Below are 23,100 nucleotides of genomic sequence, written 5' to 3' on the forward strand. Positions count from 1 at the left end.
TACTGATCATTTTAAGCAGATCAGAGTACGAGTAATTAGATTGGAATAATCAAACGCACGGAGGTTGTTATTAGTTGAAGAAGAACTCAGTGCCACAAATACGAAACTTTTCAAGTTTTGTCAGGTTGCGAAATTCAGGATGGCTTTAATCATCGATCTACTTGCAGTGGCAGGATAGCGGATGAAAACCTGGCCACGATTTGGATCGGAAGTTGGCAATCCTTTGACTACCAACTTTATGAGCAAAAGAAAGAAAGACACAACAATACTGCGTCATTGCAGCATTCCCGTAATTAAAATACGTCACCCAAGTCAGGATCCAATGCTTAAGCACGTTAGCATCGGTGTTTAATCCCCAACAATACTCTCACCAAGGTAACAGAAATGTACAGCTTTCCACAGAAAAACAGTGGCGTTGCTCAGGTATGTTATTAATTTTTGTTAGGTTCAAAAACCCGATAAACGTTTCCTTGTGATTGGCATATATAGTATAGATTTTCCTACTAAAAATTAAATATCAAGACCTACCTTGGCTTCTGACAATGGAAATAACGGGGACATCATTTGCGAGTTCTTTCCGAATTATATGACATTGAGCTCGGTAAGGAGACAGAACGACCATTCGATCCATCATCACACCGCAATTACTGAGTTTGTTTACCACCTCAACCTGGAATTAAAATCTAAATTAGTAGATCTAATAGCGCCACGTGCAAGTATGCTATTTAATTTGAAATAATTTGATGGGGCCGTTAGCCAAGTCCAACAGCTCATATTCGTATTCTCGGTACTGGTTTTGAACCGGAACTAACTTGCAATGCGGGGAGTCTTTTCAGATGCAAATGACATTAATCTCTCTTAAAGTTAGTTCCAGTCCAATACCGAGGATACGAATAGGGCCTATTTGATAGTCAGGGGGGAATTCTTTGAGTCCAATTCAGAAATCCCGATCACCGTATGAAAAAGATGGGGACTAGATAGTTAAACTACCCTTAATTCATAGGGCAAGAAAACCCCAAAAAGGCTCATATAATGTGATTAATGGGGTTCCACTTTACCAGATTGATCGATTGATCGATCGATCGATCGATCAATCAATCAATCAATCGATCGATCGATCTTCATTCATAGAAGGTAACACCTAATAGTTAAATAACTAGTAAGCTTCAACCTGAAGGGATAGAATGGGAACTGGAAAAATTGGATTTGGGTATCTGGGGCTGTGAATCACAGAAATAAAATGGTGATTGAACTGGGATTTGGGTAAAAAAGTAAGCTGTGAAATGGTACTTTTGCGTATACCCCCTCCCCTCCATGAGGACTCCCCACATAATCCCCAATAATATCTCACCACTTTGTCCCTCTCTTTCAGGTTACTCTTGGATCGTTGATTGCCTTCCTCTGTTGTCACAACTAACTCTTCCTCCTCGCCAACCACATTACAAAACACGAGGGGTACGTAATCTGCATCACTATGGGAAGGCCAGAAATTTATAAATCTTCTCCGCAGCCTCGTCTCTCTATCACGGTCAATAACCGATAGTGGCGTGACCAATTTGCCGCCGTAGAAGTGTTGGGAAGGAAATTCGCAGATATCCGGGTGCTGAAGCAAAGATATAATTAGGAAGAAATTCAAGATAAGGAAGGGCACCTAGAATTCGGAACTATTTGGCTATAAACAGGCATTGAAGAGTACTCATAGGTAGTTATCTATCACTCAGCTATCGCTACAATCTTCTGGGACACCGAGATGAATTCAGACTCTCGCCAGATAAAGTATACATGTCACGGCTGCATCCCAACGGGTGGTGCGACTTAATTTGCGTTACGTTCGCTAGCAGTATGCAATCAGTGGGCAATCTTTTATAAGCGGCTTCAGGATAAAATTTCTACCAACTGAAATTTTGTGAGTGATAAGTTCAAAAAATTTCACTTACCATTCTGTATTGTTCTTCAAGCATAAACGCATTGTCGGAGAAACGTTCGAACATGGATATCCTCAAGCCAAGAGACCTGGCAAGTCTGTTCTTTACAATTGGTTGCAGCTGCATGTGATCTCCTATTAGAACCACTTGCTGTGCTTTTGAGTAAACAATCGGAATAAGAGTTTCCGGTTCCATACACATACCGCATTCGTCGACTATGCACTGCATGACGTTGTTACACGCCTCTCTTATTCTTTGACTTCCAGCAGAGGAACAGGTGCAAAGCACGATCTGAACGTGTTCCCCTTTACTCCGCCTTCTTATGGCCCACTGTTCAGCCTTCCTTATTAGCTGTAATTGCAAGATGTTTAAAACTGAAGTGTGTTAATACGTCTATGCATGTGTTTCGATTACGAGTAAAGAAAAATCGTGCAACCAATCAAACAAAAGCTAGAGTTTGTTGGTGAGTAATGTCACCCAATCAGGTGTTGACCGACACAACTTCATCTGCACTTACCATAGGAACTACAGCCCGAGTTTTAAATGACTCTTATCAAGATGTGACTAAGGAACAAACCATTATTGTTTTGAGGTGGGATTGGATAATTTTCCTGGGCATGATATTTTTTCTCACCTTAAGGATGTGCATGTTTTGCTTTTGGTGGGCAATAGCTTGTGGAAGATTTTTTTTTATATAGTCAAGCACAGGACCAGGAAAGTGGAAAGCACTTGCTCGATTTTTCTTTCTTCATGGCCCCTCTTGTGCAATTTTTTTCAGCAGTTTTTGTTGTGCGGGAAGCTTTTTTTTTTGTCCTTTAGGACTCGATGCCGAGTCGATAGTGCGATCAAATAGTTATTCATCTCCATAATGATTATCAGATATCTTAAGCATTAATGTGTTCTTACCTCTAAGTACTCTTCGACTTTTGCCTCCTCCACTTTCTCCTTCTTTTTCTTCTTTGCTGCAAAAAATCTTTCGAGGCGCCTCAGCTTTTCTGCATAGTACGGTGACTTTTTCTTGTGTCTGATCACGTAATGTAACGCAATCCTTCTCAATTTCTTAGGTACCCTCAATTCGCCCTTGCTGGCGACTGGTCGAGTTGGTTGAATTTTGTTTGGTATTGGAAACCTTTTCTGCTCGATGAAATTTCCGTACACTCGAAGAATCTTAATGCCCTTGATTTTCATCAAATACTCTGCAAATTAAAATAGCCTCATAAAAACCGAAGAAAGATAAAGAAACAACTAAAACGTCAGTCTCCTTTTTTAAAGCGTGTTTGCCAATCAAATAGGTTGCAAATACATATTTTTTCTCATATTTAGACATCGGCCGAACAGAGAGTTCGGGTTGTGACAAAAACCCATTCAATAAGATATACGTCCTGACCGGAACAAGTCTGAAACGTTACTATGCCTGAAATATTCGCCACAACGCCTTTCTAATTAAACATATCATTTTCAGACCACACCTGCAACGACATCCACAGATTTGTTTGAAGGACCACAGTACAGAACTTGTGGTGGTGCTTTCTTGGGTATTTCTTCAGCTGGGGTAGTTCTTTCAGGTGGAGTATTTTGTCTGTTAATTTCAGCAAACCAATAGGCGATGTGAACTCCAGTGATCGTCTTCCCAGTTCCTATAAGGTGTATCGTATACATGTATGATGTCCAGCACAAGTAAATGTCACTGATGAGGTAACTATATTCAGACATTCTGGGGTAACAGTTTAAAGAGCGCGCAAATAAAAATAACCACCACCACCACCAAAACAACAACAACAACAGCAAACTAAAATCAATGAAATTAGTAAACGATTTTGTTCACTCTAGGAGATTGTTTTGCTAAGCTCATTTTCAGAAATGAAGACTTATGGTTGAAGGGGCTCATCCAAAGCAAAGTTTCGTTAGAACAGTACAAAAAAGTATAAGAGACCTTGCAGGATCAAATAAAAGTGGCTGCATGGTCAGTGTCTATGAAACGAAAATCACAACTTGTCTAAAGACAATCATGTCAGTAGTTCGTATAGTAGTTCGTATATGGTCATCCGGGTGAGGGTAGTTCTGAAAAGAACTGTTGTTGGTGACGGACGTTTCGACAACCTGAGCGGAAATCATCTTCAGAGTCAAGTGAATAGTTTTTGTCAGGCGATAATGTTATAAGTCTGGTCCGTTGAGCGTGATTGGTCAGTTGAGCCATGATGGTATTGGCTGAAAGACTCGTGTAAAGTTTGTAATCAGTCATTGGTCGGTTTACTTTCGGATTTAGCAGGCAAAAGGGGCCGCTACTTTAGGATGGCCTCCAACCAGCCACATAAATTCTACGGTATTATGCGGAAGAAGCGCTAAAGTAGGGCACTCATATCCAAACGATTAGGTATAAAAATCCGTCACGAGAACTTACCGGGAGGTCCTTGAATGAGAGTGAAGAGCCCTCGAAGGGATCTTTTGACAGCCGTCTCTTGGCTGGTGTTCAGTCTTTCTAGGTCACATCCTTGGACATGAGCAGCAACTGAGAGGTTATCAGCCGGTAAACGAATATGTAGACCTGAAATTAAAAATAACGATAACTAATTTTAAACGGTATATGTTTTGCTGATCATAGACAGAACTGAGAAATGCGTTGTCGCGGAGACTCGACCACCAAATACGAGGTACTACAACTATCTAGCAAAGCGTACAATACAAAGACTTGCTTGCTTCACCTGCCCGGGAAAATAAATACCATAATAATGAATTTCGAATGAAAAAGACCAAGGTAAAAGTCGGTTCGGATAACAGTGTACAATACATCTGAAATTGCAAGTTCCCAACAGTTGTATACTTTCAAACAGTTTAACATTTCTTTCGTTTGATGTTTCGTAAATATGTAAAGAGCTTATCATAGAATATCGTAATATTGGATTCTCGTCACCAAGCTTTGTCATTTCCTAAGGTTCTGTCCTGCTTTTACTGCGTCAAATGCGACCAAACAAAGCTTCTCCATCACACTTTCAACACCGCACTTACGTAACCAATAACTGGATTACTCGAGCAGTTATAAATATCCCTTACCTTCCAATCGAGTTGCATTTCCCAGGCAGATGTCATGAGCAAGTGGCGTGCCCTTCAATGGCAGATCTTCCACAGTTTTGATCATTCGCCTGAAAAAAAGGGAAGTTACGTTAGAAAACAAATACCAGAAATCATGTTTAACAGTGTTATGCTCAGAAACTTTCACATGTGTTTCTAGTGGTCAGGTGTATTGGTAATGTTTGGACAAAATCTCCTCCACAATAAGAACAACCTGCTATCCAGAGCTGAAAGCTACAAAGCTGACAGAGGGGTGGGGAAGACATTGGTCTCTACAACAGCCGACCACAGTAAATATGAGATTTTGATTATTGCATTCGATCAGGAAGCTCTTAATTAAACTTGAAGAAAAATGTCCGGCTTGCTGTTTCATCTCCCTCGCGTTGGACAAATGTTATCGATATAATCATAACATACTTGCTTATAGCTAGCTAGAGCTTCGAACTCGTTAGAGATTGGGGAGAGCGTCCATTGAATACATCACAAACCTCACCGGCAGAAGCGGATTTGCGGAGAAAAACGAAGCGTGGCCATGCTCTTAAACCAATAGGCCAAAGGGCTGCTAGCACTGATTTTACGCTAGGTGCAACTTTCTTCAAGTTATCGGCAATACAGTCGGAGTAAACAAGGCCACAATTTCACGGGCGGTTTATTCGTCGGGGAAGCCCTTTTAAAAACAAAAGTTTCGCGCAATTCTATGACGTAAAATAGCGTAAGAATACATTCTAATCAATTAAAATAATACCCTTTACGCTTAATCGCGGATTAGTTAATCGACGGATTAATCTTCTTTTGAACAACCGTTTTCTAACCCACGATTAGGAAATTTAATCAACGATTAGACTTAGTCGGAGGTTAGTTTAATCGCGGTTTTGAACAACCGGGCCCAGGAGTTAAGTCCGAGCTAGCGTTGTGATTAGGTCCTTCATGGTCTGGATTTTGCCACAAGGGCTGTTTTTATCGGAACGGTCATCCGCCGAGTATGTTTTGTTTTCGGAAGCCGGAAACTTCAAAATTGCGACTGCGAAAAGAAAACGTGTAGATATTCTCGTTCTTCGTAAAAAAACACGTTACGGCGGAAGTCCTTTGAATTCAAGTGACTAGAAATGCGTTTAGGAGAAACATAAACAAGTATGGCGCGAGTGCCATATAATAGGCTAATTATCTACCTTGCTTGCTTGAGCCTTACTGAGGAATATTTACCCTCGTTCGTTTGCACGTGTGCTTGCTCCGTAGGACCCTCGCGCTCCGTAAGTAAGAGGTTACTGATATATAGATTTAGAGATCCTGGGCCGGATAGTTCAAAACCCGATTAAGATAACCCAAGATACGCGAAAATTTTGATTTGAGTTTTGTAACTTTGTGGTGAGGTTTTCTGTTTATATAGTTTGGCCCTCTGTTTAGGGTTTGAATAATCGCAAACTACACAAAACATAAGCAGTAAAAACATTTTTATACAAGAAAAAAATTATTTTTCGGTTAACTTTTAATCCTGAGTTAGTGTTAACCGGCTTTCAAACAACCTGGCCGTGATTACAACAGAGCTCTAAACTGGAGCCCGCGATATGCTCACGTGATACTGGTCTGTGGATACCTTATTTTGACAGGTGTCAATTGACGGCAACATGGATGTCCGATATCAAAGAAGTACGCTGTAAACCAAGGCTGCATGTCTCAGTCAACCTATTAGCTGGAGTATGGCCGCCATGTTGCGCGACTCCGTCGTCGTCGTCGTCGTCGTCGTGCGTAAGCGCCCATGGGCAATACCGCTAGCCATGATAACCATGAGAAAATCAATTCAGGTCTCTTTTTCTTTCCTTTATGAGTATGTGCCTCGCTTGACGGCCCTTCGGGTCGCCGGAGCTCCGCTATTAGTGTTTTTTACAAAAAGTGAAAAGTGCATAGTGCGCGACACTTTTTTCCCTCTATGTTTGCAGAGATAGTTAACTACACACGAGCAGGTTATTATTTGCAGCCACTAGAATGATACCAGGGGTAATGCGCATGAGTAGGACATTACTTGTATGCAGTTATCTGTAGTGACAAAGTCAATCAAAATCAAAGAAAATATATCGAAATACCAATTTGCACAAAACAAAACAAACCAAAGCAAAGAAAAACAAAGCAAAACAAAACAAAACAAAACAAACAAAGCAAAAAGCAAACACAAAAACGAATGTATATGTATGGCCTATAATTACCTGGAAGGGATAGCTTGCTTTATTATCTCCACGATACATCTCCGAGTTCCCCCACTTCGAAGAACTTGAGGGATGCTCATTGAGTGCTGGAACAGCTGAAGGGTGAATTTCAGAGATGTGTCTGCACCAGTGAAGATACAGTGACCAACCCAATATCGTTCTACAGCTTCCCCTCCAGCGGTGAAACTTTCCTTGTCATTCTCATCTTCGCCTTCACTTCCAGTTGATGCTTCTTCTCCATGTTCGTCTAAAAACACACTTTTGATTGCTGAAGACAACTCTGAATTAGGCGAACTGTTCGAAACAGACGTGGAGCAGGAAACTCGCACACAAGCATAATCTCCACAAAAAATCTCGATTTGCCTGGTTTCGCTGAACATCTTATCTAGCCGAAACTTGCCGACAAGTTTAGAGTCATCGTCCACTTTCCACGTTACTTCAATACCTTGAAGAACTAATGCATCATCATTCCGTGTGGCCACGGTCGCAGCCTCCATGTTCAGCAGAGGATTCCAAGCATTGACGTACGCTCTGATGTTTCTATAGCGCTGCTTTGACGCTTTTTCTGAAGCAGTTTCTGCAAAGCACTTATCAGCGAGCTTCCTGTGTTCCAGACAGATGTTGATGCCAGGCGCAAGGTTGAACAGCTGAATGTCAGGTGCCATGAGTGGTCCAATATCGTTGGCTGATAGCTGTACGCTAACTTTGTCGGAAACTTTGAAAGCATGAGTCGCCTCAATGAAATGTAATTCACTTTCTTCCTCATCTTTAGGTGACTCCGTATCACTTTCGCTATCGCTCTCGTCGACTTCGTCAATTACTTCGTCAGAGTCATCATCTCCGTCGTGGTCATCATCGTCATCTTCATCGTCATCGTCATCGTCATCGTCATCTTCATCGTCATCTTCATCGTCATCTTCATCGTTGTGTTCGTCATCTTCGTCGCGGTCATGGTCGTTTTCTTCCTCTCCCTGCTCTCCTTGCCGTTCTTGTCGTATCTTTTCATTCGAAGCTTCCCTCCTTTGACGAGAAATGATCTTATACACTTCCCTCAATCCTTGCTTCAGCCTTTTCAAATCGTTGTCTTTAACAGCATTCACGACTTCTAGCCAATAATCGCTAGGAATGTGGTAATCAATACTTGAACAGTTTAAGACAGCGTACAACAATGCTTCAATCTTGCTTCTGTCTTCACGGAGATGTCTCTCCTGATCCCTGAACTGCCTTGCATGCTTCATATTTTCAGCAGAAGCATCGTGCACCCTAAATTTCCACTTCAGTTCAACGGAAGTTGACGATTCATCCAACTGGGGTTGCTCAATTGGTCCCAAGTCACTAATCCGGACTCTCCTTTGCTTGAGAGTGAGGTACTGGTTTGCATCAGACAGAAGTTGCAGTTGAATAAAATCCCGCGTGATGACTTCAACGACAGCGGCAGTTTCGCAAGTGTTCTCCTTAAGATCGGCAGCGAACTGAACTTGGCCACAATCTCTCTCAAACTTACTCGATCTGTCGGATAGAAATGAACACCTGCCATAAAGCTCGGAGATATCCTCAGGCGCCGTGTTTTGCCCTTCGTTCTCTAGTAACAAGCGATGAACTTCAATATCAAGATAACGACGAATCGGAGAAGTAAAGCGAGTGTATTCCAACACGTTCAAGGACCAATGAACTCTGTGATCTACTTCCACGTCAGCTGCTCTTACATCTTCAGCTTTTCTTTGCAGACAATTCAGTTGCGAACGTGCAGCAGCAAGTTGAGGATAGATGTTATCATTGCAAATTAAGTGCGTTAACCTTCTGAGATCCTGTTTGCGCAGCGCTTTATTGATGTCATTCCATGTAGACGTTGGCACAACAAAGGACTCCGTGCAGTGACCATCTTGACGCAGATGCGCTCTAAGAGAAAGAGAAAGCATAGCAAACTCGCCAAACCTCTCTATCCATTCATCTAGTTTACGCCTCTTGGGAGGAAGTTGAATTCGCAAAGGCGCAGACAACACTGCTTGTATCCGAACAAGGAACTCAGCCACAGATGTGTTTGCAAGGATCATCATTTCTTCTACTAACTCATGAGCTTCAAGGTCTTCCTTTCGGTCTGCGTGGTCGAAATGATAGAACGATTTGTCACCAAGACGCAACTGCCTCCTTTTTTGAGCTAAGAAACTAAGGGTGCGGATGCTTTGTTCGATCACCGGTGTCACTTCCCCTTCACTGACAGGCTTACCTCTGATGGGCTCTCCAAGAATGACTTTTTGTGCTTCAGCATAAGTCAAACGACATTGTGAGGTCACAATCGTTCGACAAAAATCGAGCTCTTCCTGTACACCACCATCTTTGTCCAGAACCAGGAAAACAGAAACTGCAAGTCGTTCTTGGTTCGGCAACAGGCTGCAGATGCAATGGCTTAGGTCTTCCGGAAGCATAAGAACGTCTCCAAAACTGTGACCTGGAAAGTAAGAAGTTCCTCTCTTTCGCGCCTCGGTATCGATTCTACTCCCCTTTGTCACAAAGTAAGACACATCAGCAATGTGAACGCCGACTTTGTAAAGACCATTCTCTAGTTCCTCAATCGTCAAGGCATCATCCAAAGCTCTACTTCCAGGAGGATCAATTGTAAATGCGTTTTTCACATGTGGGCGGCTATTTCTTTCACGATTTGGGCTGGCTGACCACTCGTCAATCTGTCTTTCTACCTCTCTATCAACCTCATCTGGAAAAAGTTCCTTCAGTTGGTACTCAGCAGCTAGAAGTTTGAAAGCTTCAGAAAGATCAGAGGTTCTACGGATCTTCTTTGTTACAATGCCAAGTGGATATGGAAATTCACGTTTCCATTGCAAATATTGCACGACAAAGAGGTAGTTGCCACTCAATGCCTCTCTTAACGATAGCGTGCCCACTCGCACTGCTTTCTCCGCATGTCCAGGATGAACTCTTTTGTAAATTGGAACTCCTCTGCAAGATTCATCTCTCAAGTTTCCGATGGGTGTCATCGATCTGTTTATTGGGTACATCACCCAGGGGTTGTTTCTGTTGATTGTACAAACAAACTGAAGTTCACGAAGACTGATTGGGCGATTCCATCTCCCAACTATCTCACCTTTCATTCTTTCCGAGCTACTGGAAGGTAAGTTGGTCAGTTTTACCAAGACCCTGTCTCGATCAAAGTACTGACGAGTGTTTCCTTCGATCAAAATATCGTCAGTAGCAAGATCTTGAATCTCTCCATACAAAGTTCTTGATCTCTCGTGGCTAATGTGCAAGGAGCATGTGCGATATGAATGAGGATCGTCCCTTAACAGACGATCAAGATACTCTGGCTGTAGGCTCTCTTGCTCTTTCTGTTTGGGTTCACGAAGTAGTCGTTGCGCACGCTCGCTATATTTGACGTTCCAGTTCACCAGAAAAATACGAGTTTCACCTTTCCTTGTGGTCATTTTGTAGTCTTCGTGAACAACGTTGTTTCCCACGTCATTAAAACCAGAATGAGTTGTAAGGGGACTTGTATTGCTCTTTGTGCTGTCTTCTGGTGGAATATTTGGTCTCATATCGACTTTCTCTTCCTTTGCTTCTCCTTTCGCTTTTCTTTTCATTTTTTTTTCTTCACACTTGGCCTTCAAGGCAAGGATGATTTCATCCATGTACTCTGGGGGCACTGTCTCATCCATATTTCCATACTCGGCAAAGTCATCGGCACCTCCCAGGTCGTCACTCTCAGACAATTCGTCCCCCGCATCGTCGGAATCAGATGCACTTGCAAGTTCACTCTCGTCTAAGTTTTCAAGGTCAGTAGGGACTGTGTCGGCATCGTCACTAAAATGGCCCTTTCCCTTGGAAAGCAAAGTGCGGTCACCCCTTTTGAAATTTGACTCAAGTTCCTGAGGCGAAGGAGGTGACATACTGCTGGCCGTAACGTTAAGGCCACAGTCTTGGTTTTTAGCAGCCGGATGACTGGTGTTTGAGAACGCACCTGGCATAAACTCGGTAGCATTGACATTAAGTCCACTCTGCGATATACTTTCTTCAAGCTCGTTGGGTTCAATTCCAAACAGGCGTCCCTGGTCACTACATCTCTTGATAAATTCTTCCCACAGCCCTTGGCAAGCACCCACGGTTCTCAAAGAAAATGGATCACCAACAACTGCGATGAGAGACTGGGCACGTGTAAGAGCGGTGTTTAGCAGCTTAGGGTCTGACAGGAAATACAGGTATGGACTCTCGTTCTCCCCAAGGTCGCGCTCACCGAACTCTTTGCAGGTATGAAAAGTTCGAACTGTGCTGATGAAAAGAACACGGAACTGTTTTCCTAATAAAGCGAAAAAGATTGGAAAAGATAAAGAGAACATAATTATATCATTAGTGTGTGGAGAATTGTTTCACTGATATTTATAATTTTCCTTGTGAATGTGCACACGACAAAACACATTCAATCAATGCTACAGTTTGACCAAAGCTGATTACAAGGAAACATCTCAAATGAAGTAAATCTCGAGAAGCATACTACCCTTACTCACCTTGAACGTTTTCAATGGTTTCTACATCAACCTGTCCTAGACCAACTTTCCTAAGCCCATCTCGAATTGTCCTAACCTAAAAAACGAAAATATATTTCATACTTCAAATATTTATGGTTAACCTTGAGGTGATTCCTCACATTTGCATTGCGCATCCTTACTGCGCATAATTTATGTTTGAACGGAGAATTACCTTAAAATAACTAGAATTCTGCATGAAACATATTTACGCACATTGTTATCCTTTATAAGTTAACGATTATACTTTAAGTACCTGGTAACGGTAGGAAGAAACCACAGCAACTTGTTTCAGATCTTTTGGACCCCATTCAGCGCCAGGCCACGAATCGGTGAGCTCTTTGACTCGCTTCACCACTTCATTGACTTCAGCCAAGTTGCGATATGAGGAGTGGCTATGTTCAATCTCTTCCTTGCCAAGAGCAGAATAAAACACAAGTGGTCCAAGTAGAGGGTGTAAGGGTTGTTTGGTACCAGAAGAAAGCTTTCCACCGTAAAACATGTCGGACGAGAACTGAAGAACCTGCTCGTTTGAGCGGTAGTTCTCTGTTAATAAGATGAGATTTGGATCCAGCGTTTTCTCTTTTCGCCGCTCCTTGTAATCGTGAAAGAGCCTTTCTTGTAAGGAAATTTGGTATCCCCACTTCACTGCTTGTGGGGAAAACACATCAGGACTCATCTAAGGGATAATGAAGAAGAAAATAAATGACACGAAGAACAAGATTTTCCGCGTTTTACAAAAATCTCACTTTCAGTGCAATATCTGTAAGGGCCTGCTAGATGCTCCATATAGATTCTTGGCTATACAGGCTATAATACCATTTCCTTAAAAGTGTTTTTTTCCAAATGATCGTGCGAGTTTAGGAAGACGTCTACGTGCATATTATAGTTGAAGTCTCAAATTTTTAAGGGTTGCTTGCAACGCTTAATAAAGTGCCGTGTTTTCTATCGTTATTGCGTACGTAAGTTTTTTTTTATTCCTGTCATTCTTTAACGTCACTACAATGCCAGAAACTGTAAGTAGGGGAATTGCATATAATAAGCTGGCCCCATACCGGCTTCCACCCCAGTGAACGTACCTGCATATGATCGCCGGTGAAAACTATTTTGGTGTTGTTCCCTGCGAGTGTGATTGGTGTAAGTGTTTCAGTTTCCAGTGCCTGAGCCGCTTCATCGATTAAGATGTGCGAAAAAAATCCACGATGAAGTTCCATGTCAAAAAGTGCCCTGGACATGCCCAAAGTCGATACAACGACTCGGTGACTTAACACCTCATGGCGAGTTGGAAGTCTGAAGGCTTCTGTTGGCTTCCCTTTGTCGGTGATGAGGCAATATTGTTTGACTTTGTCAGAAACGGTTGACAGTTTACGCATAGGTGTGTAAATCCTCAAAGGTCTGCAGGCAGCTATTCCACGTTGCTCCTTCAGATATTCATCCAGAAGTTCTACGTGCATATCTGCGGCACTGTTTGAGTGTGTGCAGATGAGCACCCGGTTGTTAAGGTTGACGGCGATACGGCGAACAGCTTGGTTCAATGTGAATGTTTTTCCCGTTCCAAAAGGACCAAATACCACGAGAGGGGGTGCATCAATTGACGGTGCTGCTATTTTCCTGATGATCTCTTTCTGATCTTCATTCAAGCTTGGGTCAAGAATCCAAGGAAGATGATGAATCTAAAATAAAAGATGCCATTGAAACAAAGTTCGACACAAAAAGCTTCATTAAAAATCCGTAACACAGCATATACTTTCGTTTGATAACGATATGAACAATGCTATAACGACTAATGAGTGGCTCAATGTTTCCAATTCCATAATAAAAATGTTAATACAATTAAAATTGAAGCTATTAAATTTGATATCAAAACGAAAATGTGTTGAGACCTATAGCCTAATATATTTAAACAACGAACCTTCATGAGATTACAAGTCAAGATTTGAGACATTGGAAGGGTAACATATGGAGCCATATCCCGTGTAATTTCTCAAAGCATCTCACTAAGAAGAAGTATTAATCATTTGCTTTAGTATTTACAGTAGTCAATGACTGCGTCCTTGACTCTAGTTGACTCTAGCAATTCTAGTTTCTACGCGGTAAGTCATCGACGGTCAGTATGCAATGTGGATATCTACACTATGGCCAGGTGAACTCTCATTTTTTCTATTTCTGGTTGGATTAAAGAAGAACCTAACTAAATACAGTATTTGTCGTTTGAAACGTAGATGAGTGATGATTGTTACATTGCACTTCTTACCTTCTCCTCCAAACCAACACTACTAAACTCCGGAAACAATATTCGCACGTGCTCAGGACCAAGTCTGTTAATGTTGTCGTGCATCTCACATAGAGGAAGTCTGTTAATGTGAAACTGAACGTCCACTGTGACATCACTGTTATTCGACAGCGCCAGATCTTCACAGCACCGTGATGATAGCTTTAATATGACTCGACTGTCCTCGACCGAGTCTACTAATGCTTCATAAACCACAGAATCAGGGATTTGGGATTTAGCTATGAGAACCGAGCCCATGCTTCCAAAAAGATTCCTCAGCAAGAGTCGTCCATTCGCGTCATCGGGTGTTATTGGCCGGGAGACATGAAAGGAGCCATAGAGCCATCCTTCCTGGGCGCACAAGACTTCGTCTGTCTTCACCAGCAATTTTGTAGCGTACATGTTTACACCCTGTACGTTAAAACTGTAAAGCAAAAGAAAGCAGTCAACATATGGGTGAGGAACAATCATCATTCATCTAATTAGAATATTTGTATATTTGTATTTGTATTTGTATTTGTATATTTGTATATATATTTTAAATTTTAATAAGTGGGACATCCCTAAGATGGTGCCATTGCGCTTGTTTGTTTGTTTGCTTTTAGTTAGTTATCTTAATTTTTCATAATGTATTCGTATTTGAGCTTGGGCTTCGGTGGCGAGAAATGACTGCAATTTCAACTACTTTTCCTAAATGCTAGTCTACTGGAGGTTACCCGGGGCTCCAGCTGAGAATTTGTCAGTTTTCCCTTACACCAATTCACCAGCATCCATTAGTATTCCTGGTACAAGCTGGGGATAGACATTGTAAGACTACGGCACCTTGCCTCGAACACAAAAACTATGTTAATCACTGGCAAAATCTCGAGCCCAGATCTCTCGAGATCACTCCCGAATCCGATGTTCTTACAGCTTAGAACACCAAAGGGTTTTATGCCATGACAGTCGAAAGCAGAATTTACATTCACTCACTGACTGTACACAAGCTTGCCTTCTCTGAGGTTAGGCAAGAAACTGTTGCGAGACTGCATAGTCTTAGATGTGTCAAGTACGCCCTTAAAGGAGAAATAACCAGCTATATTAATACATGCATGCATTTCTTTCCTTCTTGATTTTACCTGGCAAATTGCTGTCGAATGTAGAACTCCTCTACGAATAATAGTTGATGCATGACGTCTTTGTAGTTGTCCTTGCTCAAGCCTTTAGATCCATCAAGGAGGGTGGAAGGAACTATATCTTCCCGTTTGGGAAGCTTGTACTTGGCTACCAAATGTTCGTTGTTGAACACTGAAGGACGTTTGGGCTCAAACTTGATAATGTCTCGAGATCCGTCATCCCACAACGGCCAATCCAACGTTAAGTTTGCCTTCGCTTCGCCAAACTCTTGTAGAAATTTTTGACTACCAACCTCTACAGTCATTTTCACAGCAAGATGTTTTGCCTTCCCGAAATCGAGCACCAAGACTTGAGCAAAGTATCCAAACACAAGAGTCGAAAATGAAACTACGATCTCCACTTCACAACTGCCGCGCGACTCTTGAAGATTAGGTTTTACTGGGTAATGAAACATGTCAACAGAAAGCTCTTCAGAGTCTGATGGTTTCACGGTTGTTGGCGCAGCACTGGCGTCTGTCACTGCACGGTTAAATTTGACACTTGAAAGGGTGTAGCATCTGTGGTGCTGCGGTAAGAGCACTACATCTTGCAGTTTGCCAGTGGCACTTGGCTATAGCAGAATATAGAAATCGTATTCAGAGAACTACTTATTGCTGTGTTTAAAGTTCATTACAGTTAAAGGTTAAAGTGCAATGAAAAGCCCAAGTTGTTGTTTTCCAGCTAAGTTCTAAAATTGTCTAACGCCACGATGATGTTGATTTTTCGACTTTTCTAACATTGGAGTACGAAATATACGGGATTGATTTTAGGTTCCCTGCTAGCAGAGGCTGTTTTCCTGGTGTTCGCTGACGGGAGAAAGAGACCTCTGCCATGGGTAGAAAATGGCTATATTGAGCATGCTTCGCGGCTTAGCGACCGAGCCATCACGTGGTGTTCGTAGCACGTGACGAAAATAAAACCTTTCACTCAAATATCAAACATCAAACATCGACAAACCGAGATTAGGCTTACCAGCTCACTACACAATGTGATTCGTCCACAACAATTCCAATCAACCGATCGTCCATCCTCAAAAGGAACTGCTTAGATCGGATGTTTTCCAAGGTTTCCCCTTCCCATTCGTGCAACAAGTACAGCAATCTGGTAGCCCGGTCTGGTAGCTCGGTCGGCAAGCACGCAAACGTGTCTCGCGAGTTAAAATAATGAAACAGGGCCTTGAACTGCTCGTCACTCAATTTTTTTTTTCTTTCCATCGTCGAGGTTTTCCAAAACGGAAGAAAGTAAACTTAGTAACTCTTAACGATTGAACTCTTTCGAGCACGCCGATGAGCACTCCATGTTTACAGTGTGGGCTCAATAAACGACAGCGGAATTAATGTAAAGAAATGCGCGAGACGCAACGGGCTCAAGTTGCGGTCAGCGAACAACGCAAGGAGCATACGTTTTAATAGAGCTGTCCAAGACTGTGGACGGCGGTTAAATCAAAGCCATTTTCCATCCATAGCAGAGGTCTCTTTTCTCCCGTCAGCGAACACCAGGAAAAGAGCCTCGGCCAGCAGGGAAGATTTTAGGCCAAGGGAAACAGAAATCAGTGTGAAATAGCGGGAAGTCACCGAGTTCAAAATAGCTGAGTTCGAATCAGCGGAGTCTAACCGTAGTAAACTTAACAGACTTTAAAATAATTAAAATATATGATCCACGTCTGCAACAAAACATGAAATTCTAAGAAAGTGCAAAACTTGTTAAATTCTTGACCCGGTTTTCAGTCTTACCTCATAGCAGATTTGCAGGGACCAGCTATATCTGTTTTCTCCTTCGCTGTTCAGAGGCACCTGCAATGAGACATCAAGATCCCCGGGCTCACAACTAACAGTCACTCCTGGAAGCCTGGACACTAGGTCCTCGACCTGATGAAAAACGAGAGCAAAATATTCACGTCTCATTTGGCACAGAGTATGTGCTCATAAAATAAGTTTAATCGTACTGGAAATATATATCAGGCTTGTTTTTTTGCATTTTTTTTTGAAGGCGAGTGTTGAATGTTAATAAGCTACAACTAGCTAGTTCTCAGGCATGCACTTAAACTGAAAAAAAAAAAAAAAAAACATTTCCAATATCAACTTAATTATGGCACTTACTTAAAACGTAACGCTGGCTAAATAGAGCGAAGCATCTTTCTTGGAGTTCTTTTGTAGCACATGCTGAATTTATACGAGTGTACGGAGCAGCGGTTACCTCGTACAAACAAATGTACCAACCCATGCATAAAGACTGCTAATCGTGATAGCCATTACCTTGTACGTAGGAGTCGGTCGCTCACCCTCCACAGGTGAACTGACTTTACTTTCCTCTGCGGAGTCGACATCTTTCATCTCCAACTTCATTGTTTCCAGTTCAGAGTCTTTAGCAATTTCTTGCTCCATTTTTTCCAAGTGATTATTCCATGCTGTGAGTTCTGTCTCCCCATGTGCAAATGTACATACTTTGCCGAGTTTGCAACTTCCCTTTGTCCATCTTGGTTTAGGGAAAAAAAAAAGAAAGAACAAAAGTGGATTGTGGACAATCTAAATATAAGGCAGTAAACCCAGTAATATCAAGCGAAACACAAGGCCAGTTTAGTCGAGTTGTACCAAGGGATGTCGTGAAAATCTAGGCTCTACACAATGCTAGAATGCTGTATTTAGAGTACTTAGACGTTTAAAGTGTGCGAAGGTCAGGAACTGGTGAAGAAGGATCTGAGCCACGCAGATCCTACGGAGTTCGAGTCAGCGCCTTGTCCATTGGTCACGCCAACTCCCTTAGAATTTCACTCAAAACGCTCAAATTACATTACCGACAAGGCGAATTATTGAAATTACATGCTTCTCACTGTTAATTATGAAGTTAAGAGAGTTGGCTTACTCAGGACATATTCTGTACTTTTCGCCTTTGTTTGGAATCCGTAAGGGTGCTCGGCAGCCAGTTGGTCCCCTAAATGCGTGGCGCCATTCTTTCAGTGTAATTAAAAAGGCTCCTTGCGCTTTTTGTTTCTTGGAATTGCCTTTTTGGGCGGCTGGTTTAAAAGAACCTAAAATATGAATAACATTTAAAACAAATGAAATTTAAAGACACAATGTTTACATATATATGTATATCTCACAAGTTGCTTAAGTCATTTTTCGAACGAAGAAGCTACCAATAACAAGTTTACGACTTACAAAATAACGAAGGAATTTTAATACACCGCAGGACAGCTATGATGAACACCTCGCAGTTTCATGTAAAGTAAGAGGTCTGTTTAATGGGAGGGATTCATTGCTCGTTGCATGAGCAAGCTAGCTACAACGTTAATCATTTAATCTCATTGTTTATAAAACAATCGGAAGCGTGTAAATGACTCTTGCGGGAAGTTTGCCTTTGAAAATCTCTCGGTCAGTCGTGAAAACGTAACGATAGAGCTAGAGACGAAATTTCTAATTAGAATCCCTTTAGTATGTTCCAACTCCATGCGTAAAGTAGATTTTCGTTTCCGTATCAACAACATGTGTTCAGTAATTGTCGACAATAATATTGTGAAACCAGAATGATCGCCTTATTCTGGACCGGCCTCTCGAGTTATCTACCTGTATCTCATTGGTTCATAAACAATGGAATTGGGTGCGTGGAGCACATCATTGCTTGCACATATGCCTAACCTTCATGTGCCCCGAAACGTGATACTTATGGTTCCTACAGGTATTTTGACGAGAAGCAGAGAACCAAAATACTCACCAAAATAAGCTAAGCCTGATATGCTGCCAAAGCGTAAGAAGAAGTAACGATTAGGTGTTCACCGTATCCAAATCCGGCCAAGAATCTGACGATGTTGGGTCAGTGACTTTATATCACAGGAAATCAGGCTAGTAGACCGGGCTAAGTTCAAATCTTGGTACGGTAATGGACTTTCTAACAGATCATCAGGTATGACTTTTGTTACGTTGTCAAAAAGTGTCAAATGCTTTCGGAGTAGTAAGAAGTGAATTTATTTAACTTGAGGCCAGCATTGCCATTTTAAGATTCATGTACAACCATTAAAATACATAGTTCACAACGCCGTTGCTTTGGGAACTACAGTGCATCTTAGTTGCAGGGTATAGGTACCTTTTTTCCGGTCTTCTTCCCACGCGATCCTCTCCACCTCGCTGTGGGGAAAACTGCATCGGTCACCTGTAGGACAACTTTTTCGAACGCTGTAATGAGGACAGAGGCGAAAGGCACCATACACATTCTTTGGCCGAGGTCGAATTCCATTACCTTGTTTATCCGACTTTGCAGCTGCCTTTGAGACACTAGGATCCACAGTCACTTCGGAAACGTTGTCAAGCTAAGATAAAACAAAAGATAAACGTTGAAAGTTTACTTAATGGTTCTTTTACACTACGAATCGATTAATTAAATAAACTTAAATTCTACAATATATCGGTGTTCAGATGGTTACCGCTTTTATAAGTACAGGGGGACCAACCATCGGGCAACCAAGAAAAGGTCATAATAACGGAATGGTCACGTTAAAGAAGTAATTGACTGAGGACAGGTTTTCTTTGCCCCAATAAAAAACCATACTGTTGTAATTACAACGTGGTTGCATGTCATAATAGTTAACCTTGTTTGAGGAACTCTTAGGGTGCCCGTCCGTTGTCTTCACCTCTTTCCCCTCTTCTGTTTTCATTTTCCTTTCTTTTTCCATCTTCTCCAAGTGTACATTCCACGCTTCGAGTTCTTTCTCCCCGTGCGCAAAGGTACATGTTCTACGAAGCTTGCAAGTTCCATTTGCCCACCTACAGTGAGGAAAAATCAAGAAAATTTTAATGTCTCAATTCTAACAGTGGCGATAAAGTGCGGTTAAAGAATTGTGGAAGAGTGTTGGCGATTCAACAGTTATCCTGACATAACCATGTCGGGGATGTTCCAGAAAATGGCGCAATTTCCGACTATGTCTTCCCCATTTCTTCGGTTTGATTATGGGGAGATGATATCACCTCAAGATAGTTGCAATATTAAAATTTAATAATAAAAAATACTTACTTAGGACACATTTTGTACTTTCCTCCTTTCTTAGGAATGTGCCAGGGTGCTCGGCATTGCCCCCTAAATGCTTCACGCCATTCTTTCAGTGAAATGGAATAGCCTTCTCTTGCTTTATCCTGTTCTGCCTTCTCTTTCTTAGCAATCAGTTTCCTACTGTTTTCTGAAATACAATAAATAGTGTGTAATATTGAAAACGACTGGCAACGTCCAGATTTTGGCCTCCAGGTAATAAGCGAAGTAATGAACATGCGAGAGCTGCATTTTAAAGGCCTAGAACAAGAGAAATTATCTTTCCCGTTGTTATCGATTTCTTATTGTCCTCCCCCAAACCCCCCCTCCCCCTCCACCGCCGTCATCATTTCTTTATCTCGTACGACGTGCATTCTTGATTTTAAGTAATGGCGTTTTAAGTGCATGTTAGAATTTATCTCGATGATTTTAAAGGCAGAAATGGTATAATACTCTCTGAATTTTCCCTGGCTTCCTGACTGGACAGAATATGACTGCTCAAATGAAAAGAATCCAATTTATGTTTTTAACATTGACAAATATTCCTCGATATATTTACTGAAAACGATTTTACTTTACCAGCGATCATTACTAACAGTACTCAACGTTAACGAACGCTGTGACTTCTCAATAAAATCCATCTACATTAATTTTGAACATTCAGATAGTAAATTCACTAAGTTATTATCCGTTTCCTTGAGAGCAACGCCTTAATAATTCCATGACCGGCCTGTGGCAGCCTTAAGTAATATACCTTTTTTCCTGTCTTCTTCCCAAGCTACTCTCTCTGCTTCATTGTGCGCATAGACGCATAGTTTCCCTTGCCAACAAAGCTCCGGACGATCGTGGTACCTACAGAGACGGTAGGGGCCTTGAACATCAGTAGGTCTACGACGGATTCCCAAGCTTTGTTTATTGGACGACTTCTCGGCTGCTTTCTTCGTTTGACGAGATGACGATTTAGGTTGATCACTGACAATACCCTGATCGCTGTCTTCAAACGTCGGCATCCTGGGGCGGTAGTTCGTTCTGTAATCCAAATCGCCTGGGCAAGTACTAATGCTGCAAACACTGCTCGCGTCAGAGTCGTCATTTAACCCTTAATAAAATAACACAAATTTAAAACTGAGGACGTTACACTAGATGAGAATGCTGACCGTAAATTTGCTTCCTTTGAAAATGTTGCGTGCACCGCGTAGACTGTAACATTCTGCTGTAATCAAGGACGGCTGACTTGAAATGCATCTCGGATATCTCTTTAGATCCGGCCTGTTTTTCCAAATCGCCTTGAATGCTCAAGGTGTACATCAGGCATTACGTGCGCCATGAATACTTCTTCAACGCTCCTCACATATGTAGAAGTTCACAACTTAATCAGAAGCCAACAACAAGTAAACACCGTCAAGAAAACAACTAATCCAACTTATCCGGATAAACTTTGCGATAATGAACTTTTGGTACAAGCAAACATTCAGTCTTGAGGCCAAAACGTCTTCAGTAAAAGCGGTGAAAGAATTCATCGTGGGTCAACAGCAAGAAAATACCGAGTCAGACCCGTGAAGAAAACAAAGTAAGACTTACGATATAAGCGTTTTCTTCAAGTCTCTGGGAAAAGTCGGAGAAACCAGAGAAATCGCAACATACCTTGTGTACATTACGATAAATTGTTTTGCGGTTTCTACATCAGCGTTCTTTGAAGAGACAAAAATGATGTCCAAACACAAGTTCATTACCGTGCAGTTTATCCAGATAAGCTGAATAGCTTAAAACTCGCTTGTTCAATTCCTGTTAGCGTACTTTCGCGGCGCTGACCTCGAGCCAAATATTTTCCTGTCCGGCTCTCCAACTCAGTCACTAATTAACAATTAGACCCGTAGCCCGCAAGGGCTACGGGTCAATAGCCCATTCGGCTTCGCCTCATGGGCTATTGACCCGTGGCCCTTGAGGGCGAAGGGTCTAATTGTTTTAGTATCACCGAACTAGTCGGACAGAAAAGGTAATAATAAAGTTAGCAAATGCTAGTTGAAGAAATATTTATTTGGGAATAAAACGAAAGAACGCGTCACGCTCGATGGCGCCAATTTCGCTACTCGATGACTATTACTAATAGTCATCGAGTAGCGTAGCCAATCATAATGCAGGATTTGCATTAGTCCACTAGTTGGGTGATACTAATTATAAGTACTGATAGGATGAAAGCGTTAAACAATACGCAGTCACGGTTGAAAATCGCCGCGGTTGAGCTATCAATGAGTGAGAAACCGCCCTATTATGTTAGAATTTTATAGTTTAAATTACAGATCTCGGCCGTTTTACATGAAAACGAACCACTCGGGTCACGCCGGTAGGGTTGAGCTGACTAGAGCACCTGAAAGCGTTCGCAGGCTTTCCTTTTCACAATAACCAGATATTTCGAACTACTACAGTAGGCTTTAATAACTGTGTACCTTGCCTTGCAGCCCTTAAAGTTCTGGTTTTCCGTCTCATCTTTCGTTTTCTTGATCGCTCTGGGAAAGAAGGACCTACAAATAAATTAAAACCATGTTAAAATTTCCCTTTAATATTCAAAAAGTCCATTTGGATTCTATACCACCTCTCTGCTAAGTGTGGTACAAAGGTTCTGTAATTTCTGTCATTCAAACACTAATACTCGAGCTTAGGCGTTCACACAAAAAGAATTCCAACATACGCTCGCCAGGTAAAGCTGCAGGTGTAGCCATGGATGGCGTTGTGTCTTCTGTTGCAACTGCTCCTAAAACCAGTAAATATTTTTCGTTATTGTTAATCATAAATTGCCGGAAGCCATAAACGATTCAATTCCTTTGGCAAATGGAGCCTTCTTACTCGCCTATCCTGGAGCAGTATCTATCTGAGGTAAAGTTTGTGATCGTTGTCTGTGCTCTGGCTACATGCGTCTCAGTTGTGAAAAA

The 23,100-nt window shown here is 41.8% G+C and overlaps 1 protein-coding gene across 3 annotated transcripts in view; it reads right to left on the reverse strand.

Moving 5' to 3' along the window:
- LOC110043369 (3'-5' exoribonuclease HELZ2-like) overlaps positions 1–23,100 on the reverse strand; it is a 46,632-nt gene that overhangs the window by 5,316 nt on the left and 18,216 nt on the right. For all 3 annotated transcript variants that reach the window (XM_089290216.1, XM_089290214.1, XM_089290215.1), the window contains 22 exons: positions 22,860–22,922; positions 22,618–22,692; positions 20,925–21,269; positions 20,159–20,321; positions 19,737–19,911; positions 19,235–19,457; positions 18,017–18,182; positions 17,410–17,629; positions 16,888–17,022; positions 15,118–15,725; positions 13,982–14,423; positions 12,807–13,400; positions 11,984–12,406; positions 11,710–11,785; positions 7,196–11,501; positions 4,977–5,065; positions 4,327–4,470; positions 3,395–3,562; positions 2,832–3,121; positions 1,938–2,276; positions 1,352–1,603; positions 529–670 (listed from right to left, as the gene is read on the reverse strand). In XM_089290216.1, coding sequence (XP_089146342.1) covers positions 529–670; positions 1,352–1,603; positions 1,938–2,276; positions 2,832–3,121; positions 3,395–3,562; positions 4,327–4,470; positions 4,977–5,065; positions 7,196–11,501; positions 11,710–11,785; positions 11,984–12,406; positions 12,807–13,400; positions 13,982–14,423; positions 15,118–15,725; positions 16,888–17,022; positions 17,410–17,629; positions 18,017–18,182; positions 19,235–19,457; positions 19,737–19,911; positions 20,159–20,321; positions 20,925–21,269; positions 22,618–22,692; positions 22,860–22,922 — 9,438 coding nt within the window. The remainder of the gene's footprint in view (positions 1–528; positions 671–1,351; positions 1,604–1,937; positions 2,277–2,831; positions 3,122–3,394; positions 3,563–4,326; positions 4,471–4,976; positions 5,066–7,195; positions 11,502–11,709; positions 11,786–11,983; positions 12,407–12,806; positions 13,401–13,981; positions 14,424–15,117; positions 15,726–16,887; positions 17,023–17,409; positions 17,630–18,016; positions 18,183–19,234; positions 19,458–19,736; positions 19,912–20,158; positions 20,322–20,924; positions 21,270–22,617; positions 22,693–22,859; positions 22,923–23,100) is intronic.

The sequence above is a fragment of the Orbicella faveolata genome, unplaced genomic scaffold (assembly GCF_042242905.1).
Source record: "Orbicella faveolata isolate gen_17 unplaced genomic scaffold, um_ofav_v1 contig_2, whole genome shotgun sequence".
Lineage (NCBI taxonomy): Eukaryota > Metazoa > Cnidaria > Anthozoa > Scleractinia > Merulinidae > Orbicella > Orbicella faveolata.